The 24,723-nt window shown below is 39.5% G+C and overlaps 1 protein-coding gene across 14 annotated transcripts in view; it reads right to left on the bottom strand.

Annotated features, from left to right (window-relative positions):
- The window catches only part of COBL (cordon-bleu WH2 repeat protein), a 233,747-nt gene that overhangs the window by 58,278 nt on the left and 150,746 nt on the right, over positions 1-24,723 (bottom strand). For 13 of the 14 annotated variants that reach the window (XR_013635369.1, XM_073332702.1, XM_073332705.1 and 10 more), the window contains one exon: positions 1,637-1,766. Coding sequence is in view for 13 of the 14 variants with exons in the window: in XM_073332702.1 (XP_073188803.1) it covers positions 1,637-1,766 (130 nt within the window). In the remaining variant the exon portion in view is untranslated. Of the gene's footprint in view, positions 1-1,636; positions 1,767-4,684; positions 4,831-24,723 lie in introns of those variants that run through there. The other variant, XM_078851667.1, reaches the window with a different exon arrangement.

Here is a 24,723-nt window from a genome sequence, read left to right as displayed (position 1 = left end):
TTCTGTTTTCTTTCATCTGTAACCTTTCAAGCAGTGACATAAAATAAAATTAACATTAACAAAGTTAAAACACCAAATGTTATCAGTAATGACTTGTGTTTTTCAAGGGGAGGCATTGGGAACGACAGATTGTGACATCTGCAATAGTTAACAGGCAGCCAATTTTCTGAAAACGATTGTGTTATATTGCACAGTGATAGCATTCTCCTTTGAGAGTTTAAATAAGAGATGTCAATGGAGTCAAACGTGTTACAGGATAATGGACTCCTGCTGCTACACAAATGGTGATGCATTAAATGTGAGGCATTTACTGAAAATAAATGTTGAAACAAAGCCAAGAGGTTTCTTTCTAAAGTGTGAAGCATTTGTAACATTATCAATTATACATGACAGGCTGTTCATTTATGGTATCATATATGCATGTCTTCAGTGCTATGTGAAAATGCAGAGGTTGAAGGCACAACCTGGAGTGTACCAAGTGTATTGTAGCACATTTTAAAAGATTCCCTTAATATACTGGATAATGAGTTCCAATGCGTGGGGTTATTAACTCATATCTTTCAGAAATCAGTTTCTTATTTAAGGGAATAATCTTGGAGTCCTCACACAGACAAAACTCCCAGTGACCTGAAATATCTGGAGGGCTTTTTCTCAGTCTCTCTATCTGTGTGAGAGTGACTGGGCTATATCACATAAAACTGAAAACTATAATTTTCTTTAGTTTGAGGTATATACAAAATTTATTTCGGAACCTATCAGTTCTTTTCTTGCACTAATTAGCTAAAGACTCTATTAATGCAGATTCATCTCAAACAGGACCGATGATAAGAACAAAACATACTCCACTGATGTAAAACCATCATGGGACACAGGAAAAAGTGTATTCAACAGTAGCAGGGGTGATGGCTTTGAAAACAATGGGGAAGACCTTAATCTGGTGTAAATTTGTCATCGCTCCATTGAAGGGAATGTAGCTATAACAACTGAAGTGTAAGACCATAAGAACAGCCATTCTGGGTCAGACCAAAGATCCATCTAGCCCAGTATCCTGTCTTCCGACAGTGGCCAATGCCAGAGGGAATGAACAGAACAGGTAATCATCGAGTGATCCATCCCCTGTCGCCCATTCATAGCTTCTGGCACCCTGTCACCCATTCATAGCTTCTGGCAAAAGAAAAAAGCGTGTGGTGCTATGTCAATTTACATCACCTGAGAATCTCCCTCTGTCCATAGAAGTCACCCCTTCGGTCCAAACTCCATTCAACTGGGGCAGGGGAATGACAGGGAGGGCATCTTCAGAAGGGCACAGTGTTAGCCTAACTCTGTTTCCACTGAACTCAATGATGAAACTGACTTCAATGGGAGGAGAGCTGAGCAAAAGCGGAGCAGGATTTTCCAAAGCACCCTTAAGTGCCATGTGAAAACATTCTACTCACCCAAGTGGTATAATTCACCTTTTAAAACTTTGTGAACCTCAAACACTTAATTTCCAGACTTTCATTCTTTGGGATAAATATTTTTCCAGATTACATAGTTTCCAATGCAAGGGGCCATTTTAGGGAATCTTCAAACAGCAAGCAGAGCCATATAAAGCACATGCATTGGATTCGAGGCAGAAGAGAAGAGAAGCGCTTACCCATTGTGCTCTTCCTCTTGTCTTCCTTTTCTTCTGTTCTGTTTGGCATGACAGGAGCAGGAGGAGTTGGTGGTGGAGGGGCACGCCTCTTTTTTTTCTGAAAATCATTCTGTGATGCCCCTTGTGGAGTCTAGCAAAAAACGAATTGAAAAATCCACATGGTGAGGAATGTAATTTTAGGTTTTCTGCATTATCAGTAACAGAAATGCACAGCAGTTCACAGAATTTGTTTCTTACATAAATGTACTTCAGCTCAGAATATCACCATGATACTTTGTAATGAAAGTCAGTCCAAAACTAAAAAGGGACATTATAAGGTAAAATTGGGAGAGAAGGGATGATACAGCGGCTCAGTGGGAGAAGGAGTTCCAGCCTGCAAAAGTGAAATGCGGGTGTACAAGCATGTGTATTTATTGATCTTGGGAATTAGTGGGACAAATATTCCGAGATGCATGCTCCTGAAAGAGATGTGCATAAAATACCCAATCCAAAGCTCATTGATATCTGTCTATTGGCGTCTATAGCCTTTGGATTATGGTTAACTACTCAAAGTCGTTCATGCAAGGCCTGATTACCTCTCATTTTCCCTAATTTTCTTCTCACACTTACGTAAATTGGGAGCAATCCCAGTGAAGCCAATGGAGTTACACTGGTATACGTGGGAGAGGAATCAGACCTGCAAGTCCTACATTATGTGGCCAAGTGCCTATGTTGGACTGTTGCACTTTTCAAGCGAGCTTTTGAAGATTTGGCTGTATGAGGTGCTGAGGCTTCAAAATAAAGGCAACATGCTGAATGAAGTTGGTCAGTCATGACTTAAAAGCTTATTAGATCCTTTTACAAAAAAACAATTAACACAAGTGACTAGAGTGTTGTTGGATGGCACAACAGTTTCTGCAGCGTATTGGAATACAGTTGTGTGTGCGCATGGCTCTATGTTATTCATGACCCTGAAAAATTTACTGGAAATGGGTTAGGCTGTTATATGTCTTCCATTTTGACTCTCTAAGCAAACTATTATGCAATGGGAATCAGAGTGGTTTTTTTAAAACTATATGTAAAAATCTGTGAGCCAAACCCTGCAGACCTTAGGGCCCAATTCAGCAAAGCACCCGAGCGCGTGTTTAAAGTTAAGCACGTAGTTAAGTGCTTTGTTGAACTGGGACCTTAGTTCCTACTCTTCTTTTTTCCCCAGGGGGATGGGAGGGGAAGGGGAGAGGGAGGGGAAGACAATACATTAAAGTAAAAAGGAACTTTTCCTGGAGCACTCTTTGTGACTGGGGCTGTGGTGGAGGAGGTGCTGACAAAGCAAGTTCTACATCTGGGTGTAATGAAAGACATGCCAGGAGATGTTAAAAGGGCCATAGGGCAATGATGAATAGGGCCCAGTTTTCCTAACTGCTGGGGCCTCAACTCAGCCTAAACTGTGAAAATGGTGCTGGGCTCTCGCTGCTTGGAAATCAGCAAAAATGAAGGTTCTTCACTTAGAATTGAACTAACTGTTCTGATGATGATGTATGAACCATCGCTTAGGCACATCTATTGAACAAGTGAGAGAGGGTGTCATTTTTATTTCACCAGTGTTCTGCACACAACCCCAGTTTTTGGATGATTGCCATAAGCCCTGCTGAGAGATAAACTGCTGGGGGTTTTGTTCACAATTTGATAGTATAGATAATTTCAGCAAGGAAATATCTGGAAGCCATGCATTTATTAAATGGTACATTTTTATGAGAAAATTAGTAATAAATTGCCTACTAAGTAGCAGTTAAGTGATGAGCCATACAAATAAATCCAAAACATTAAAATAACAAATAGATACCATACATATAGATACATTAGATACAAACTACATTGTTATATAAATTAGATATATTAGATATAAATTAGATTGACTGATTAATTGACATACAAAAATTTTAAACTTGGAACTGATAAGTTTGCAGTTTGCCTGTCAACTCACTGATCACTTTGCACATGTGTTTTATCTCCATGTCCCACCTTCAATCTCTTTTAGTCTTTTTATATTGTGAACTATTTCAGAGAGGCACGATGTTTTCCTGAAAGTTTGTACAGTTCCATCTAGAATGCTACCACTGCATAAAGAAATCACCACCACCAAAGATCCTGAGCCAGAGAACTCCTGTCCTTGGTTCCAACTAACTGAACCTGGGCAGCGACAGACCACCCTACTCCTTCATTACTGCCAGCTAGTGACTGGTTATCACAGAAGTAGTGAAGGCCTAGCTTACAAAGGGCTCTGTCTACCAATACTACATTATTAATAAAACAGAGGCAGAAATTTCTTCCCACCTGGGAGGTAAATGAATAATAACTTTTAAAATAATTAAGTATTGCAAATAAGCAAAAGGTATAAATAGTTTAGAGAAAATTCTGTGCTCTGTCAACTCAGCATTTGAATGTAAAACTGTTGCTGAAGCTTGAAACTGGTTTCAAATGCAAGTATGCCACCAAGGTAATTTGCTGAATGAATACTTAGGGGCAGCAGGCACCTATTCTGTATTCATAAGAAATTCATTTACAATTGAAGAAGCTATTTTGAGCTTTGAACATGTACCTTTTAATTCTACACAAAATAAGAAATGGAGTTAATAACTATTGCACTGTGTGGATGTGAGGGCACATGACTGTGTGCAGTGGTCCTTTATTTGGAAAGTATTATACCCTGTATGCACAGTGTGCCTGACTTGCATTCAGTTGACAAATAGCTGTTTCATGACAAATAGAAACAGACAGGATCTAGAAGAGTTGTAATGAGTGGCTGTGAGGCATCACAGTAAATGTACCCTAGATTTGAAAATATAGGTTGGAATTTTGGTGGAATAAGAAAGCCCTAAACTAACTGGTGTTACTGCTAAAGTGGCTCCCGTATCTTTTTCAACATCTGCTATTCTGCAGTCCTAAAATTCAGAGTGTCCAACATGGCATCTCCTTATGCAAGGCAATTTCCATCATCAAAACAGAAAAGTGACAATGCATCAAGATAAAAAATAAATAAATAAATTAAAAATAAATTCTTGCACTTACAGTGGCAAATTTACCATCTCTTTATTCTAATGTCCACTGAGTTACATTTACCATTTTTCATCCAACAATCTCAAAGTGCTGAGCAGATGGTTGACATTTTTATAAAGCAAACGTTCAGACTTCAAGTTATAGCTGTATCATCGTAAGAAAGAACATAACCATAAGAAAAAGTGGTAAATTTGAAACATACATCGCCTGGGACATCTATTTACCAGTAACTCCATTATATTACATATAGTAAATATATGTGCATATATACACTTCTGTCTAAAGTTTAAGGTAGGGTGAAGTTAGCTATAATTAGAGGCCAAGATTTTCAAAAGTGACTAGTCATTTTGAGGACTCAATTTTTGGGTGCCTAATGCTGGACACTCTAAAATGGTCTGATTTACAGAGACACTCAGCACTTAGAGGTGTCAAGTTGGGCATCCAAAAACGGAGGCAACAAAATTCATTTGTCACTTTTGAAAATCAATAGAGTTATTCCAGATTTACACAGTTAAAAAATGAGCTCTTTAGAGACAGGTTCTATCTCCTTTGTCATGAACTGACTGCAATTGAGAGAAATTCAATAAAAGGCCAATCCCAAGGAAAGTCCTATCAGCCAATATATCTGATGGTTTTGAAGGGGCTAACGTACAGCAGACAGTCCAATCTTTAACTGAATGTGGGAAACTCTGTGTCCACTCTAGCGTGCTCAACATACTTTTTGTTTTCCTGAAGGAGGAGCTAGACTGAGGACCACTAATATTATATTTTCTTGTCCACGTCTATGCTGCTTGATTCCGCCACAAACGCAAATCAGGCATTTAGACAGAAATAAGTTACTGTATTTTATAATGGCATTTTAGATCACTGCTAAGAGAAAATAAATGACCTCTGTAACTCCATCTTTCAGGATACTATCTTACAAAAAAGGGCCAAAATTAAAGGTGGGGCTGAGACCTGAAATTCAAATCTGAATCTGAAATGTCCCCAAAATTCAGTAAGGTTTGGATCTGAGGATTTGGCTTGGGCATTATGGAGAAATCCAGGAAGGCAGGATACGGATTTGAACTTTCTCAACATCTGAGGGTGGCTGGATGCAGGGTTTCTGTTTGGGATCATTTTTAATCATCACCTATTCCACAGGATGTTCTACCAGAATGTAGCAGCTTTCATGTTCACTCTGTGTTCCCGCAGGCAAAGCAGCCATTTCTACTGCTATGAAGAAAACTGGGCAGACTGGTGGAAGAGAGATAAAATAATAATAGAAGCCTTGAGAACCAAACGGGAGAGTAGGATAACAGAATTTTCCTCTGTAAATGATAAAGATCCTTTGGCACTTGGTGAAGAACTCGCATGTGAAAGGCATTAGCTTGATGCATCGCATTCCTCAAAGATGTATTACTTCCTACTCTACCAAGAGGAAAGAATCCTCTGCAGATAGCAGCTTATTTTCAGCTTGCATACTTATTTACCAGTGACACTTGCTTTCAGGTCTGAACTTAGATAGATGTGTAGAAACACAAACAACCTGAATGTTACAGAAAAAGGAAAAAAAAAAAAAAGCAAATGCACCAACCATTTCAATAATGAAGGCTTAGTCAACTACGCAAAAATATTGCTTCTCTTATCCTGTTGGCTAAGTGCAATGAATTCACAAACACACCATAAAGAAGATGAAAAGCTTGTTTAAAACTAGCAATGCTATACATATATAAAGAGTGTCTAGTTCAAGACTGGGTCATAAAAATTGTTAGATTTACCAAGGCTGACATTAAAGAACCACTTCTATCTAGGAGGCTAAACATAAATGGCAAAAAACACAAAGAACATTGTGTTTCTTTTTTGCAATCGTATATACCAAAACAATAGAACTTGAAAATCATTTGTTATGGCTGGCTGCTTCTTTTATAAAGAAATCAAGCCTTAACAATATTATCTGAAGTAATTTCCCATCCAAACTTTGTTATAAGAGCCCCTTACCGAGTGCAACAGCTTATTTTGCTGTTCTCAGCACTTGTGTTTCACTTTTGCGGCATTTTTAAGAAAGCTTGATGAGATGATTAGGTGAGTTTCTGGTTATGCAACAAATAAATAAAGAGCAATGTTAACTTCAGGACATGTTTTTAAAATGTTCTTTGAGTACAGGCTGCTACCATAAAACTGAACTAAAATAGTCCTTTGTGACCTAAATCTGACAAATACTGTTCACCCCTTCCGTGTCCTTTATTGGTGAGACCACACAAGATGCAAAAGGCGATTTTCTATTAAATTCATGTCACTGGCTCATGTATTACTTTGGAAAAAGTTTACAGTATTACAGACAAAGCATTTGAGGAACATGGTGAGTGCATTTTACTTTTGTGAGAGTTCAAACTTGAATTACATTTTTGGCCTAGAGACGAGATTTCGGTAGATACTAAAAACTAGAAGTGTATTACATCATTTTTTCTTGCCATTATTTGTATCAAAGTGGTTGGGAAAGGGAGTCCTATCTGGCTAAAACCTGAGAGTTTCATTCAATAGCATTCTAGTGGGCACATTATGGACATCAGCAATTGACAGGAACAGGTTATGTAGATATGGTACAGAGGGACATATCCAGATAGAACACAACCCGAAAGGGATAATGAACTTTCTCACACGAAACAAAACAACAACAACAAAAAGTTCAAAAGTCAGAAGATCATCAAGTAAGCTTTCAACTCGAGCATTAGCTCTATCCCTTAAATTTTGCCCGTGCTCTGCCTACAGGCCAGGTACTCCCATTGTGCTTGTCCAATTTTCACCGTCACCCTTTCCAATACATCCCCAATATTCCTGCCAACACTCACTATGCTGGTCTGCCGAATGCCAGCCACTCCATATTCACAGGCCAAAGACCTAACTCTCTCCAAACCGATCCTCAGTGAACACCTGAGCATGAGAAAGGTGTCGGCAAGATGGGTGCCCAGAACATGGAGTACTGATCAGAACAGAACACAACCTGACATTTCCAGGCAACTTCTGGAGTGCTTTCAAGTAAACCCAGAAAAATTCTTGAGTGGGATTGCAACTCAGGATGAGACATGGATTTCCCATCCAGCCTATTCACCAGATTTGGCTCCCTCAGGCCAAGTCTACACCAGGGGAGGGATCGATCTAAGTTACACAACGTCAGCTACGTGAATAACACAGCTGAAGTCGACGTACTTAGATCTACTTACCGCGATGTCTTCACTGCAGTAAGTTGACGGCTGATGCTCCCCCATCAACTCTGCCTGCGCCTCTCGCTCCGTTGGAGTACTAGAGTCAACAGGAGAGCGCTTGGCGGTTGACCCCCGCTGGATTGATTGCTGCCCGTCGATCCAGCGGGTAATGTAGACAAGCCCTCAGTTTTCTACCTGCTCCCTAAGTTGAAGGAAGACCTTTGTGGGAAGAGTTTCAGTGACAATGAGATGACTGAAGCAGTCCATGGGTTTCTAGACATACAGGACAAGGACTTCTACAAGATAGACATAGTCAAGCTGCAGCTGTATTGGACCAAGTGCACTGATATCAAGGGAGACTTATTGAAAAAAAAACAAATAACTGAATGCAAATGATGCTTTTTTCTTTGTCAGGCTAGAAACTTTCTGAACGCCACTTGTACTCCTAACACACAGGCCTGCTCTATGCTGGGGGAGGGGGGGGGGAAGCGGGGAGATAGATCTAAGATACTCAACTTCAGCTACTAGAATAGCATAGCTGAAGTAGATGTACCTTAGATCGACTTAGAATCACCTACTTCGCGTCCTTGTGGCGTGGGATCGACGGCCGTCGCTCCCCAGTCGACTCCGCTTCCGCCTCTCATCCTGGTGAAGTTCCAGAGTCGACAGCAGAGCGATTGGGGATCGATTTACCACGTCTACACTAGACACGATAAATCGATCCCCGATAGATCGATCACTGCCTGCTGATCCGACGGGTAGTGTAGACGTGGCCACACATACAGGTTATCCTATTTAGGTGAATGAGTGACTAAGACCTTGTTAACTTGCAGGACAAGTTATCGCTGGTGAGATGTGTTTGCCTTCCAGCTCTCACTCCCTCTCCTTTCCCTCTTTTCTGTAATGTTTCCTCCTTTATTCTTTATTTTATTGACTGCTCTCATCTTTGCTGTTTTTCCAGTTTTTAATTGTTTGTGTGGTGCACGACCCACCATACTGGAGAAGGTCCAGCGGGTGTTTGATAGACAACTATTTTTTGTATTTTACAGATTCATGTACCTGGACATAAAGGAGAATGCACATTTACTAAATCATGTACTGACTATTGGCCACATTCTGCCACCCTTACTTATGCTGAGCTGTACCTGACAGAGTAGCCATATTCTCTGATTTCAGCCAGCCAGACTTTGATACTCTTACTTGCATGTATTTCTATCAGCCTACTTGGGACAGTGGGAGTGGCCTTTTAAGTAAAGTCAGGAGCCAGCCTACCTGTGACAGGCTCCTGTAAGGGAGAATGAGCCAGCTCATCCCTACCTGGAGGCAACTCAATCCTTACATAATTGATTGGCAGTTGTTTAGCTAATGACTTCAATAAAAGATTACTAGGACACAGCCAGGCTCAAGGAGAGAGGAAGTGTCTGAAGAGAGCAGCCCCCAAGAGAGCTCATTAGAGCAAGGAGCCGGGATGCTGTGCTCCCAGAGAGAGCAGCTCTCTAGAGAGGACAGCAACAGCAGCAGGACAGAAACCAAGGGACTGCAGCTGGCTGGAGAAAAGTGGCTACAGCTGAGGGCTGCCGTGGATTAAGGTAGAGATTGAACTGGAACAGACAACTGCAGGCCCCAACGAGGAAGGCTGTGCACCCTTCAGCCTTGCTAAGAGGGGCCGCGACTAAGAAACTCAGGCCCCCAGGAAGAGGGGCATGAAACTTCAGAATTCAGGGGAGAGATTTTTTATATCTAATTTATTTACATTTAATAAAGTAAAATCCAAACAGGGGAATTTTGTTTTACACCCTTTTGGACCATGTGGAATTCTTAGGAGACTCCGAGGCAGCCAGCGGGGGGCATTACAGGGAGTAAGATCCTACACAGTGTAAGGAGGAGAGGCAAATCCTAGCCCGGTGAAAACCTTCCTAGTTAATATTCTAACTGGGCAAACAATTGTACATTCAGGGAATACATATCAGACCATCCTGTCTTTCTTTTCTTCCACAAGGAACACAAGCAAATCTTGAAATAGGAAGAATGAATTTATAGCAAGCCCTGCTCATAAAAGATATGCTTTATTTGCCTTGTTAATTAGGTTCAAACTCTTGGCATAACAATAACTCTACTGATGCTTCTATAGCATTGTGTGAAAGTTAAATGGTAGAATGGTGGGGTTTTTCTTCTTTGTAAGGTTTTCACTGTGATTTTGTATACCACTTACTGCCTATGAGAAGAAAATGTTTTGAACCAAGCAGGAGCCATTTTAAAGAAATCAACAGCACAGAGATAAATCTTTAAGCTGCAGAAAGGAGACATAAATCTGTCTGTTCAGCTTGGTGATATAGAAGCTGCTCCACCCAGCTGAGCTTGCATTTTCACAGAACAGCAGACCCTTCACTCTGCCTAAATCTAACAGCCTTAGGAAGTCCCAGTTTGACTTTAATATATCCTTCACACTATTTATTCACATGTCTAATACATCCAGGACAAGTCATGCATTATTAGATTTTCCTTTGGCATACAATGACTGAGAAACCAGATTTTGGGAACCTCTCAAAGAAACAGCACTGAGTAATTTTATGAGGGCTGATCACACTAAGTTGTACTGTGTAGTGTTTCTGGCAAATACTGAATTCCTCCCTTCACACCCCATAGAATAATGTGACTAGAAATTGAATTTATGTGACTGAATTCCACATGTACTGCATGCATAAAGTCAGTATAGTCTGATATTTCTTTGAGTAGCTCCCAAAATATGGTCATTGTGTTACAGGAGATCATTTCAGTGGTGGGACATTTTAGTAGTGTTCTCTGATCCCTAATGTAACACAACAAAAATCATTACTTTGTGGCTCTATTGAGATATTCAGAAACATGGTACATGGAAACAGTTTTAGGCTGACCTTTGAACACGATATTCTATAAAGTAGTTGTAATTTACCATGGAAAATTATCCATAGATTTAATGTGGATTCTACTCTGATCGATGCCAGTACAGTCCCTTTGAATGGGCACTGTTAATTCTCTTGGCCCTACACTACTTAACATTTTAATGAATGATCTGGAAGAAAATACAAAATAATCACTGAAACAGTTTGCAGATGACCCAAAAACTGGGGGACTGGTAAATAACAAAAAGGACAGGTCATTGATACAGAGCTATCTGGATCTCTGGGTAAACAGGGCCCAAGCAAATGAGATGAGTTAATGGAAATGTATACATCTCAGAACAAAAAAATGTAGGTCTTATTTACAGGGTGGGGGACTCGTATGTGGATGGCAGCTCGAATGAACATGTAAGAAAATCAAGCTTGCCTGCGAAGACTTCTCCAGCCATCCAAGGAAGATAGATACTTGAAAGAACATTCTAAGAACATCCTCTAAGTCTGGATAGGGTTCTGAAGTCAATGGGCAAGGATCCACTGGTGATGGTTCATATCAGCTCTAATGACACTTAGAGACAATAGATGACTTCACAGAATTCGAAAGTGTGCTGAGATCCTTCTTGTCCCAGGAGTGAAGGAAGACAGAAGGCAGAAGATTCTGGAAGTGAACCACTGGCTAGGTAAGTGGTGTGGGGTGGAGGGCGGTGTTTTTTTGGAACATCGGTCCACTTCTATGAGGAGAGGGGCATGTATAGTTTAGATGGCCTCCACCTCAGTAGATGGAGGACCAATATCCTCATGGACAGGCTGACTAAAGTAGTCAGGAGAGATTCAAACAAATAGCACAATGAGAGGATAAAAATAAGGAAGACTGAGCATTCAGCACAAAATCAGGACATTTTGAGAACAAAATCAAGGAACCATAGGACACGAAAAGAAGAAATTATTTAATTGCCTGTATACTAATGCTAGGAGCCTAGGTAACAAATTGAATTGCTTATTTATGAGCATAAATTCAATTTTCTGTATTTGTGGAAAAAATGATATAGTCTCATCATATGATGATAACAGTCTTTTCATTCAACTAGTAACTTTCGAGCATGTTAAATAGAAGCTACTAAAATTAGACATTTTTAAATAGCAGGACAAGATAACTTGCATCCAAGAGTTTAAAAAGAGTTGGCTGAGGAGCTGACTGTACCGTCATACTGATTTTCAATAACTCTTGGAGTGCTGGGGAGGTTCTAGAAGATTGGAAGAAATCTCATGTTGTGCCAATTTTTTACAAGGGTAAACGTGATGACCCATGTAATTATAGGCCTGTCAGCCTGACATCAATCCTATGCAAGATAATGGAGCAGTTAATATGGGACTCCGTTAATTAAAAATTAAAGGATGTTAATGTATTGGGATTCTCTCCAAGACCTTTTTCTTACTTGGCTTCCCAAGAACTCACTTGATCAGACTCAAGTGTAGGGGGTGGGAACCACACATCTACATTTATACATCAAACTTTTTTATAGACATATTTAAACATTACACTGAATTTACTGTACATTGCATTACACATTTTGGGACTGGCTTGGTTACTTTATAGGAACCAACAGCTGTACAGCATGCTTTGTCCATGCACTGTCCACGCACAAGTTACTTTTTAACCTCATCATACGTTTCAGGCTTATTTTGTCCACTGTAAATAGTTCCTGGGGTGTTCCCTCTTATCTTAGCTAGTACAAACATTCTGTCTCTGAGCTTACGGACACATTTGCCTATCTTAGTTAGTACAGACTTTCTGTTTCAAACCGGCTGATTAATTTACCTTCCTAGTCCTGAATGAAGCCGGCCTCACCCATGTCCAATTACTCATGTCAAGCCAGTCATACGTAATGTAATTAATGCAAATCAACATGGGTTATGGAAAATAGATCCTGTCAAACTAAAATGATATTTTTGGATGAAATTACAAGTTTAGAAGATAAAGATAATAGTCTTGATGTAATACGCAATAGACTTCTATAAGGCATTTGACTTGGTACTGCACATTTTGATTAAAAAACTAGGCCAATGTAAAACTAACAGGGCACACATTAAATAGAATAAAAACTGACTAAATAGTAGGTCACAATATTTAAGGTAAAATGGAGCATCATAATCAACTAGGTGTGTTTCTAGTGGGGTCCAACAGGGATCAGTTCTTAGCCTAATGCTATTTAACATTTTTATCAATGACCTGGAAGAAAAAAAATCACTGATAAAATGTACAGATGACATAAAATTTGGGAGAGTGGTAAATAATGAAGAGGGCAGTTCACTGATTCAGAGTGATCTGGATTGCTCGTTAAACTGGGTGCAAGCAAACAATATGCTTTATGTTTTAACACAGCTAGATGTATACATTTAGGAATAAGGACTATAGGTCATGCTTACAAAACAAAGGACACTATCCTGGGAAGCAGTGACTCTGAAAAGATTTGGAAGTTGTAGTGGATAATCAGCTGAACATGAGCTCTTAGGGAGATACTGGGGCCAAAAGAATTAATGTGATTCTGGGATGCACAGAATCGTAGGACTGGAAGGGACCTCGAGAGGTCACCTAGTCCAGTCCCTTGCACTCAAGGCAGGACTAAGTATTATCTAGACCATCCCTGACAGGTGTTTGTCCAACCTGATTTTAAAAATCCTCAGTGATGGAGATCCACCAGCTCCCTAGGCAATTTATTCCAGTGCTTAATCACTCCAGCAGTTAGGAAGTTTTTCCTAATGTCCAACCTAAACTGCCTTTGCTGCAATTTAAGCCCATTGTGTCTTGTCCTATCGTCAGAGGTTAAGAACAATTTTTTTCCTCCTCCTTGTAACAACCTTTTATGTACTTGAAAACTGGTATGTCCCCTCTCAGTCTTCTCGTCTCCAGAATATACAAACCCAATTTTTTCAATCTTCCCTTGTAGGTCATGTTTTCTAGACCTTTAATAATTTTGTTGCTCTTTTCTGGACTTTCTCCAATTTGTCCACATCTTTCCTGAAATGTGGTATCCAGAACTGGACACAATACTCCAGTTGAAGCCTAATCAGCATGGAGTAGAGTGGAAGAATTACTTCTTGTGCTTGCTTACAATACTCCTGCTAATACATCCCAGAATGATGTCTGCTTTTTTTGCAACAATGTTACATTGTTGACTCATATTTAGCTTGCGATCCACTATGACCCCCAGATCCCTTTCCACAGTATTACTTCCTAGGCAGTCATTTCCCATTTTGTATGTGTGCAACTGATTGTTCCTTCCTAAGTGGAGTACTTTGCATTTGTTCTTATTGAATTTCATCCTAATTATTTCAGAACATTTCTCCAGTTTGTCCAGATCATTTTGAATTTTAATCATATGTTCCAAAGCATTTGCAACCCCTCCCAGCTTGGTATCGTCCGCAAACTTTATAAGTGTACTCTCTATGCCATTATCTAAATCACTGATGAAAATATTGAACAGCACCGGGCCCAAAACTGATCTCTGAGGGACCCCACTCATTATGCCCTTTGAGCATGACTGTGAACCACTGACAACTACTCTCTGGGAACGATTTTCCAACCAGTTATGCATCCACCTTATAGTAGCTCCATCTAGGTTGCATTTCCTTAGTTTGTTTATGAGAAGGTCATGCAAGATAGTATCAAAAGCCTTACTAAAGTCAAGATATACCACATCTACCGCTTCCCTCCCTATGCAGAAGGCTTGTTACCCTGTCAAAGAAACCTATCAGGTTGGTCTGACATGATTCGTTCTTGACAAATCCATGCTGACTGTTATTTATCACCTCATTATCTTCTAGGTGTTTGCAAATTGATTGCTCAATTATTTGCTCCATTATCTTTCCGGGTACAGAAGTTAAGCTGACTAGTTTGTAATTCCCCGTGTTGTCCTTAGTTCCCTTTTTATAGATGGGCACTATATTTGCCTTTTTCCAGTCTTCCGGAATGTCTGCCGTCTTCCATGACTTTTCAAAGATAATTGCTAATGGCTCAGATATCCCCTCAGTCAGCTCCTTGAGTATTCTAGGATGCATTTAATCAGGCCCTGGTGATTTGAAGACATCTAATTTGTCTAAGTAATTTTTGACTTGTTCTTTCCCTATTTAGACTCCGATCCTACCTCACTTTCACTGCCATTCACTATTTTAGACGTCCCATCACTACCAACCTTCTTGGTAAAAACTGATACAAAGAAGTCATTAAGCACTTCTGCCATTTCCACATTTTCTGTTATTGTCTTTCCCCCCTCAATGAGTAACGGGCCTACTCTGTCCTTGGTCTTAAACAAGTGAATCTCAAGTAGGAGTACAGGCATTATTTTACCTCTATATTTAGCACTGGTGTCACTACTGCTGGAATACTGTGTCCATTTCTGGACATTGTTAGTCCATGATTCAAGAAGGATGTTGATAAATTGAAGAGGATTCAGAAAGGAGCCATGAGAATGATTAATGGATTAGAAAGCTGCCCATATAGTGATAGAGCTCCATATATTTAGCTTAATACACAGAAAGTTAAGGGGTGACTTGATTACAGTCTAAGTATCTACATGGGGAACTAATATTTAATAATGGCTTCTTCAATCTAGCAGAGAAAGGTATAACACTATCCAGTGGCTGGAAGTTGAAGCTGGACAAATTCAGACTGGAAATAAAGCATAATCTTTGACTGTGTCATTAACCATTGAAACAATTTACCAAGGGTCATGATTGAGTCTCCATCACTGACAATTTTTAAAATCAAGATTGGATGTTACTCTAAAAGATTGGCTTTAGGAATTATTTGGGGGCTATTCCATGGCCTGGGTTATACAGCAGGTCAGACAAGATGATCGCAATAGTCCCTTTTGGCCATGGAATCTGTGAATCTATTACTTCCCGATTCTTCACTTTTGGATTTTGTAATCCCAATAGGAAAATAAATATGTTAAAAGAATGCATATTAGGTAAGTAAAGGCTATCAAAAGACAATACTGCAGGCTTACTTTAGGCCACATGACACACTCTAAACTAACTGGACTATGCTTAACGAGGCTAAAGTATTAAAAGTAGAGCTGGGCAGAAAATGCAGTTTTGGTTGATCTAAAACTATTCACAAATTCATGTCAAGTTTGTTGAATAGTTTTGATAGAACTGAAACATCAAAATGTGTTGGCAATGCCAAAACGTACCATTGTTTTGGGCTGAAGTCACAAAATGGCTGGAGAAGGTCCAAGTGGCCATAGTGGTGCTACCCTTCTTACAACTTTAGTCCAATCTTTAAAGCGCTTGCCTGAGATGTGGGAGACCTAGGTTCAATTCCCCTTCTCCGCATCACGCAGAGGACGACTCGAACCTGGTGTGCATTAGCTCAGTGTGCTAAAAGTTAGAAGAAGAGTGGCACCTCCTCCTCCCCCCTCGTTGGTTTTGTGAATCTAGTCCTCTTTTGCTTTTGTTTAATGCTGGAATCAAAATGAACAATTTCAAGTTGGGCCGAATGAAACATTTGTGCCAAAACGTGTTCTGACCTTTTTGATTTGCCAAAAATGTCTAAAAACTTCATTTTTGGTTTGACCTTTTTTTTTTTTTGTAACCAGAACAAAATATCCATTGTGCGCGCAGGTCTAAATAGAAATTCTCTGCTAATTTTTAAACCTAAGTATAATAGGCTATGAAAAATGTTTTAAAGTAATACAATTTCTAATAAACTCAGGCTGGGATTTTAAAAGAAGCCTAACAGAGTTAAGAGAAGGCTACCCTATTGATTAGGGCGCTACTCGGGCACTTGGAAGATATTGATTCAATTCCTTGCTATGGCACAGAATTCCTGGGTGAGCTTGGGTATAGCACTTATGTTCTATGTGCCTCAGTTCCCAATCTCTAAAATGGGGATAATTCTTCTCCCCCAGATAGAAGTGTCATGAGTATAAATTCATTAAACATTGTTAGCTGATGCTATGGAAATGGGGCCACAGTGCAAATGGGGCCACACTAGTTAGGCTCAAATCTTATTGAAATGTAATGGGATTAAAATACCTACTCCCATTAGGCTCTTTCGAAATCTCACCCTTATTTAATATTATTTTAAGTACAACTCACAAAATATTTTAGAATTCTGGCTATTTTATTGAAAATCCAAAACACACTCTCTCTCTCCTCTGATACTGAAATGCATCCCGCAAGTTACCGGAAATACCAAATGTAAAGTGAAGTCAATACAGATATGGTTACACCAATCTCTCAATTAGCTACAGTAACAGAAGTGGAGCTTAGTATTATACAGACTGATGAAAAGGATAAAAAATGTTTACACTACCTTGATAATTTGATAAAAATTTAGACAACAAAAGTCAAAGATGGCCTTTGATACTGAAATGAAGAGAGACTATAAACCAATAATTGTTTATCGCAACAACATAAAAAAGCCAACTGAGGGTGACGGGGCAAGCTCATTTTTCTGTCCATTTTTAATGAACTCACCCAATGTCACGGTCAGAGGCAGTTAAAATTAATATGTCTAATCATCTTCAAACATTAACTTGTTCAGCTGAATGTGTCAGACAGGAAGCTATCCATAAACAAATCTGAGATGTTAAATTACTAAAATAGCTGCAGTTTCCTCCCTCTGAAAAATTTCATTATTAGCTTTGGTATTATTTCCACTCAAGGAAGTCACTCTACAACACCAAATATTTTCACATGCACTGAAATGTGTAGACTACACAAGTCCACGGATGTTTGTTTTGGCAAGAGAATTGAATTTCCTCTGTTTCTCTGAATACAATGTAATCCTCTTCATTGCTGTCTTCATTTAGAAAGAGGAAGAAACCCCAAACACTCACAGATCATCTCTTTAAAAAAAACAAACAAAAAAAAGTTTGATTTGCTACTAAGGTGCACTCTTCCTGTAATATGTTAGATTGGGTATGGGGGAGGGGATTGATTATTACAAAAAACCCTCAAAACAGTGTATACAATTTTTCAGTTGGGCATTTTACATTTGCAGTCATTTGATTAGTTTGTGTGGACAATACTTTGGAAAACAAAAACATGTTTTTTTAAACTAAAAAACTTTGATTCTGTGATCAGACAAGTACATAATGTGAAGGACTGTGACTTATTTTTTCTTCTAATACATTGTGAATAAATTGAGTAAGGGCTAATTGTTTTGGCTTGATCTAGGCACATAGTGCTACAGGTCAGATGTGCAAGGTCAGAGTGGAAGATATGGGCATAAGGATTATATTTCCTTTTTAGTGTTAGATTTTGGATTATGACTTTTTTTTTTTTTTTTTTAAGAACAGGAGATTGTTGGGGAAAAGACGTTAATTTGGCAGATTCCATTCTCCCTGGGAAGGACTATCTCCACTTTTCCACAGAAGAACCCGAAGGAGGGGAAAACCACTTGGAAAATCCAGGAGATTCATCTCATAGTTTTCTCTCTTGTTGGTCCTCTGAGGGAGAATGTTTTCAAACTTGTGCTGGAGAAAAGGAGTATGGCCTGTAAATCCTAGGTTCTAGGGGGACACCAGACTGCAATCCTGTGAAGCTTGGGGCAGTAGTACTGGGAGCAGCTCTTTCCTGGTGCTCCTCAGTTCCTGACCTTGGCAGTAGAGGTCACCCTGGCGCTACGCTATCCATGCCTCCTTCAGCCCCCTTGTGCGTCAGCCCTTCCTCTCCCACTGGGAAGACAAAATGAGTTACTATTGCTTGGAACATCACTAAGACCCAGATGGGATTTCTTCTCAGAAGTCTGCCAGGTTTAGAAGAGAACACGCCTGGCCCCACACCAGCTCCATCACACCCTACCCCTGAAACTTCCCTTCCCAGCCCGGGGTGAGCTACAGCTGCACAGAATGTTTATGAAGGAGCTGGCTTGGAACTGAGAGCGAGCCTGCAATGAAGCTAAACCACCTCCTCCATTATTCCCTGGCTATTTCCATAACATAGTTTCCTTCCCCGAGTACAAAATGAAGGAAAGCAACAAGTCCCTCCTTACAAAGTCTTTGGAAAATAAGAAAGGGTTAACACACCACAATGAAATCCCATCAGAAAGTTGTGACTTATTACAAAATATAGTTCGATAAGTCTCTAGTGTACAGTGCATACCAGTAGTATAAGGGTAGCCTTTTCTAAAATGACACTTTTCCACACTGCTTTGCTCGTGTATCCTACTATTGCTATTCCGACCTTGGACATGTCTTAGACTTCCAACAGTGTACTCTTAGGCATAATTCTGCAGTGTTTCTTTGTCAAGATGCAATGTGTTTGAATGGTGTGCGCGAACTGCAACTAGGAGGAGACCAGCTTATTTTCTCCTGGAACCTAAATGAAGAAATCTTCACAGAGGTGAAAGACTAATGCAGTAATCACCCAAAGAGCCTGAAGTGGGGACTTTATTTTAAAGAGAAGAATGTGGATTAATTTAAACGAGAAACAATTCAGAGTTCTAACCAGCTTGAGAACTCTGACTATTGGACTGCATTCATTCTGGGATATTCTTCCTGCTTACTTATTTGGTTAAAAAATAACCTGTATGCAAAGCCACTATCTAAATTACAAGCACACCCCTATCTAGTTTAGTCGTCCAGAAAAATCACTCTTTGGTATATTTCTTTCCTTTTAAAAATCAAAATATTTACATCAGTGGAGCGAAGGATGAAAATTAGAGAGAAAATGGGGTCTCTTATAGAAATAAGCTTATATTTTATAAAACAGAGCAAGGACATAATCATTTCCCCCCATTGACTGGTTGCCACTTCTTAAGAGCTTTTGCTGCTTAAAATTATTTATTTTATAGTTGTCTATCTAATGTCCACAAATACTTTGCCCAACAGAGATTAATAATAATTTGATAAATTTTCTTTCTAATGAGAGTTTAAACTGATCATGACATCAGCATATGCCATTTGTCTGTGTGACAGGCAAGCCAGATGAAATTTACTTTATTTACTAAATGTTGCAACCTTGCCAAATTGCAGGCTTGCACAGAACAGTATGTTCGGGTGCTGACTGTCTTGCCAGCTTTTAAGGAAGTACTTGACGGAGACCACATGTGGAGGTCAAGTGATTCTATCATGATATCACCAGATGGTAAATTATGGTATTATTCCCAAGACAGGTAGCATAGTTTGTTTTGAAACAGTTGGTAGTTGCTCCGTGAACGCTCAGCCAGAAGAGTTTCACAATTGTGAAAGACTAGGAATGCTGTCAATGGGAGGAGGGTGGGGTAATTCCCAAAGAGACTTCGTACAAATAATTTGAATTCTAAGCTTCCAATCTGTATGTTTTCTAGTAAATAAATAAAAGTGCTGTTTTATTAACTCCTATTTCAAATCAGAGTCCTTCCTTTCAAACCTCACCCTTAACAAATCCTGTATTCACACATGATTTTTGATGACATGGGGTGAATTCTCCACTTGAGGCGTCCAAATAATAAAACAACAGTAACTACATCTTAAATAGCGCTTTTCATCAGTGCATCTCAAAGCACTGAACAAAAGAGGTCACTATTATTATCCCCATTTTACATAATGTGAAAACGGAGGCACAGGGAAGTGAAATGACTTGCCCAAGGTCACTCTGTAGGCCACTGGAACCCAGATATCCTGAGCCCCAATCCAGTGCTCTATTAATTAGGCCATAGTCTTTTTATGTAAATTAAAACTGCATGTGCTTCTGTGATATATTGAAAGCCCCCAACTTCCACTGACTTCAGTGGGAGTTGAGAGCTCCTACCACATTCCAGGACTGGGCAGGTATAATGGGTGAGTGGATGGGTGTTCTGGAACTATGTGATTGACAGGGTATGAGTCTTACATAACCCAGCTTGCAGAAGCCAATAGGAAAGCTGCAGGGCCTTCAATGCTCATCAACTTTATGTGAGATGAGGGCAGGGCACACAGCATTTTGCACAATCAAGCCCTAATTTACACCCGCTGTTGAACCTAAGCCACCACTGAATTCAGCTGACGTTGCCCACATTTTTCTCCCCTGGGTAGATTAATGTTTTTTTTTTCCTGGGCATATTTTGCCAATTGCACTGAACTCTTAATTTCAAAAGTAAACATTTGTATAGTGAAATGCTGTAAAAACCACAGGAAGGAAGGACTTTCTTCCTTTCGTTTTTTATCATAAATGTCTGACTACTTCTTTAAAATCTAAAGCTATGAAGTGGAACACAGTTGACATAACCAATCATTTGGAAGGGAGCGTTCAAAAGGTAAGTACCTGTGTTCATTTCCCAATACACTGAATGGGAGTTTGGACTGAGACAGGGTTGCAAGACATATCCACACAGGGCCAGCACAGAGGAAGTTTTACTCCCTTTTGCACCTTTATGCAGCGATGCAGCTTGGGCCATAATCTAGCCCTAAATCTTCACTTGAACTCTCACAATAACATCCGAATTCATCCGTGCCAAATTTCAGAAGCAAATCAATGACCCTTAATTGCCTTGGGACTGAGGAAGTTGGGATTTTTTAATTGGCTCTTCATACTTGGACATTTTAATCTATTTAAAACGATGGGACAAACGAGACCAAAAAAGGGGATACAAAAGTTACTAGGGAAGAAGCTGCTTGAATAAAATGGAAAATATTATTAGAACACTTTCTGCAATTTTGCTTTTATAAATTGGACACTCGCTGCTAGCAAATTACTCTGTAACAGCAGGAGATCAGGAAAGGATGGGTGGAAATTTGGATTCACACTATGGAAACTCCTTAGATTTACAGAGAAGAGAATTATGTCATAAGTACATATTCCACTTGAATAGTACATAACTGGCACTCTCAGAAGATGTTAAGAAAATATATTCACAAGCGCTAGAGAGATTTAATATAAATCATTATGCTAGTAGCCTTTGATAACTTTTATTTTAAAGAGCTTATACATTTTAGTTTATGATTGAATATGTATGTAAAGGCCCAGAATTCATTATACTTAGGGATAATTTTTTTTTTTTTTTTTACAAAATTGGGCCAAATCTCTCCCTCTGCTAACAGTCCCGTCAGCCCTCCATATGCTTCCCAGTCTAAATGCGACCACTCTCAGAAGTGCATTACATGTCTTTATCTGTCATGGCATTTTTCTCCCTTTTATTTTAATTTGGTGCTTGCATCATTAGCAGAATCACAGCATAGCTGTCTAGTTAAATTATGCTTTATGAGTGTGTAGCAAATATTAAGTGCTATCAGTTGACTTCATATTTACCACATGAACATTATCTTCTCAGACATGAATAGAACAAGCTTGTATCTTTGGATACTTCTCATTCAGCTATCTGAATGGTGTACTTAAAGCTCTTTAAGGAGAGAGGAACAAAAGTTTCAAATTAGAAATTAATTATTCTGTGTTCTAATTCCATAGCCATTACCTTAGGAGAATGCCCAAAAGACGTCATTGTAAGGACCTCAGTCCTCCTTTACTTCATGCTATTGTTTTCTACAAATGAGTTCTAGTACATTTTGATAATGGATTGTGTAATGAGGTCATTATAGTCCGGTACAAATCCAGCAGAAACATTAGGTAGATAAAACACGCAGATTTATGATTGGTAACTGTTGCAAAATTCAGTTGATTTATTTCTTCCCACAGTTTAATGACTGATGAGGAAAACAAGTTTAAGACTGGCTTTTATAGCATACGATTATGAATAGCAAAATTTTAAAAACCCTAGATAGTTACAATTTTGAGTTTATATTACAATTTTCTGTTGCAAAATCATTTCTCACCTGGTCATTTAGATTTTCTAGAATAAACCACTGTCCAACACTCTCACAGAACTGGTTTAATTAAGTCTAAACTCATCTCTGGTATAACTCCATTGAAGCCAGTGGAGTTTTACCAGGGATGAATTTGCCCCAGTGTATTCCGACAGGTTAGAAACATCACTCTTATTTTCTAAGCACCAGCAATTAGATCTGCACTGTACAAGTTCATCGTGTCCTGAATAATGCAGTTCTAATGCCAGGAGATTTACAGCTGCACACCTATCAAAGTTGCTTTAAATTGTTTGGTGTAAAAATTCACATTGGGGATGCAGTTATTCCGTAAAGGACCATTTACATGTAACAGAGCTTCAGCCCGCAGTGTGCAAGTGTGGAGTTTTATACTTATGAGCAGAGGACAAAAGCAAAACAAAAAAAATCCCTGATGAGCAGGACTAGGAATGCAAAGGTATCTGATATTGTATTAATGAAAGTCTTGCTGCATGGCTGCCAAGCTGCTCCTGCCTAGTGAAACAAAGAACTAATGGGTCACTCCAGTGAAGTCAGTGGGAATGGTGCTACTGGACAGAGCCAGTGGGTGTGGGTTCAGATCCTAGGAGAGGAATGTGTAGATAAGTGCCTCCGTAGCATTCTCCAACAGCATTCAACCTATTTTTATTCTAACTTGCAGTCAGACAGGAGAATGGGGGCTTGAAACTTACTACCACTGTGTGCTTCACTTAACTTGCTCCTAAGAGCCTCAACTCAGACTTGTAGAGGAGTGCAACAGCCCTCCCCCATCCCCAATCTTGCTGCACGCCCCACAAGGACTCGGGACAAGAGACCAAACTCCCTCCCTGACAAAACAAGCAGAAAAAGTAGCGCAAATGTCTAACTAGGAATGACAGGTTGAATGTGGGGAATCTCCATTATGGGCCTATTCTGGAATATCTTGTGGGCCTGAGTGCAAGCGTCTAGCCTGAGTCCCTGCTGGTGCCGCAACATTCACATTGCTAATCTTAGTGCCAGCTCAAGCCAAGCTGGAATGTCTGCCTACCTGGGCTGGGAGGCACACTCTCCCAGTTGCAGTGTAGACATACCCATGAGGCTAGTGCCAAGGAGCCCAGTGGCAGAAGGCAGATTGAGAACAGAGTGGTGTATCTTGTAACAGGGTGGCTCAGTGGCTTTGTTCTTCCTGCCCTCCCAGGAGCTCTAAAAGGTGATATGTCTTTGGCCCCCAGGGATGGACCTTATAAGCATTTAGACCCTAAAAACATATCCATATTACCCAAAACCATTTTAAAACAGGGTTACAACTACGACTACTGGGGAGATTACCAAGAAAATTCAAGGTGTTACAAATAGTGTTGATGATTAGATGGTACTCAAAGAATAAGTATTGGAATACATTCCTCAAAGTTACAGTGTTGTCAAAAGTGTCATGTTTTGGTTGAGACCCAGTCCTCAGTCTTTCAATAAGAGTACAGTGGCACTTTTTATTTATTTATTTTTCCAAGAGTATGGGGTTTTTTTCTGTTTGATGCTAATGACTTAATTTCAATGGCTAATGAACATTTTGGAGAAAGGGTGTCTTTGTTAGAGTTTCAACAGCTCTGTACTTTTGGTTAATATATTTAAAATGTGAGTTAGCAATATCGATTCTCTGAGAGCTCCAACAAGTCCTACAGTAAAATCAGGGAACACCAAAGGGTGATATTCCTGATATTCCTAAAGTAATGAATAAAGGCAAAAGAACTTCTAAAAAGAAAACAAACCCACTTCTTTATACACCATAGAGAAGAAGAAAACAAGAAAAGACAGGAACCAGATTTTTAACTTTCTTTGAAAGTCACATTTACGAAAAGTGCTCTTCTCTCTTTGGGAATCAGTTTTGTTTTTCTGTCCCTGGGAAATGGATAAAAGCTGGAAACTAATCTAGAAGATGCAGGGAAAGACGTATTCTGAAAAACAGTTTTTTCCTATTGCAGAACCTGATTCACTGCATCCTGACTCAGAAAATGAAATGTCTTCTGGATGCTCCACAGAAAAAAAACAATCACAACATGCTGAAAGAAGAAAGGAAATGTGTCATGAGACAAAGGTTGAGAAGACCTGACCCACAAAAACTTTGAGTCAAAAGAAACCTCCCTTCCTCAAGGGAGATAAAAACATATGCCTGCACTTTGATAACTGTGATGATGTTTTTGACTTAGGTGTAACCTACAAAAGGAAGATAATTGATTGGAATCCACCCATCCCTTTTGTTGAATTAAGGG

The sequence above is a fragment of the Lepidochelys kempii genome, chromosome 2, assembly GCF_965140285.1.
Source record: "Lepidochelys kempii isolate rLepKem1 chromosome 2, rLepKem1.hap1, whole genome shotgun sequence".
NCBI classification, from domain to species: Eukaryota; Metazoa; Chordata; order Testudines; family Cheloniidae; genus Lepidochelys; species Lepidochelys kempii.
Note: the sequence above shows the minus strand (reverse complement) of the source record. Positions and strands in the feature narration are given on the sequence as shown.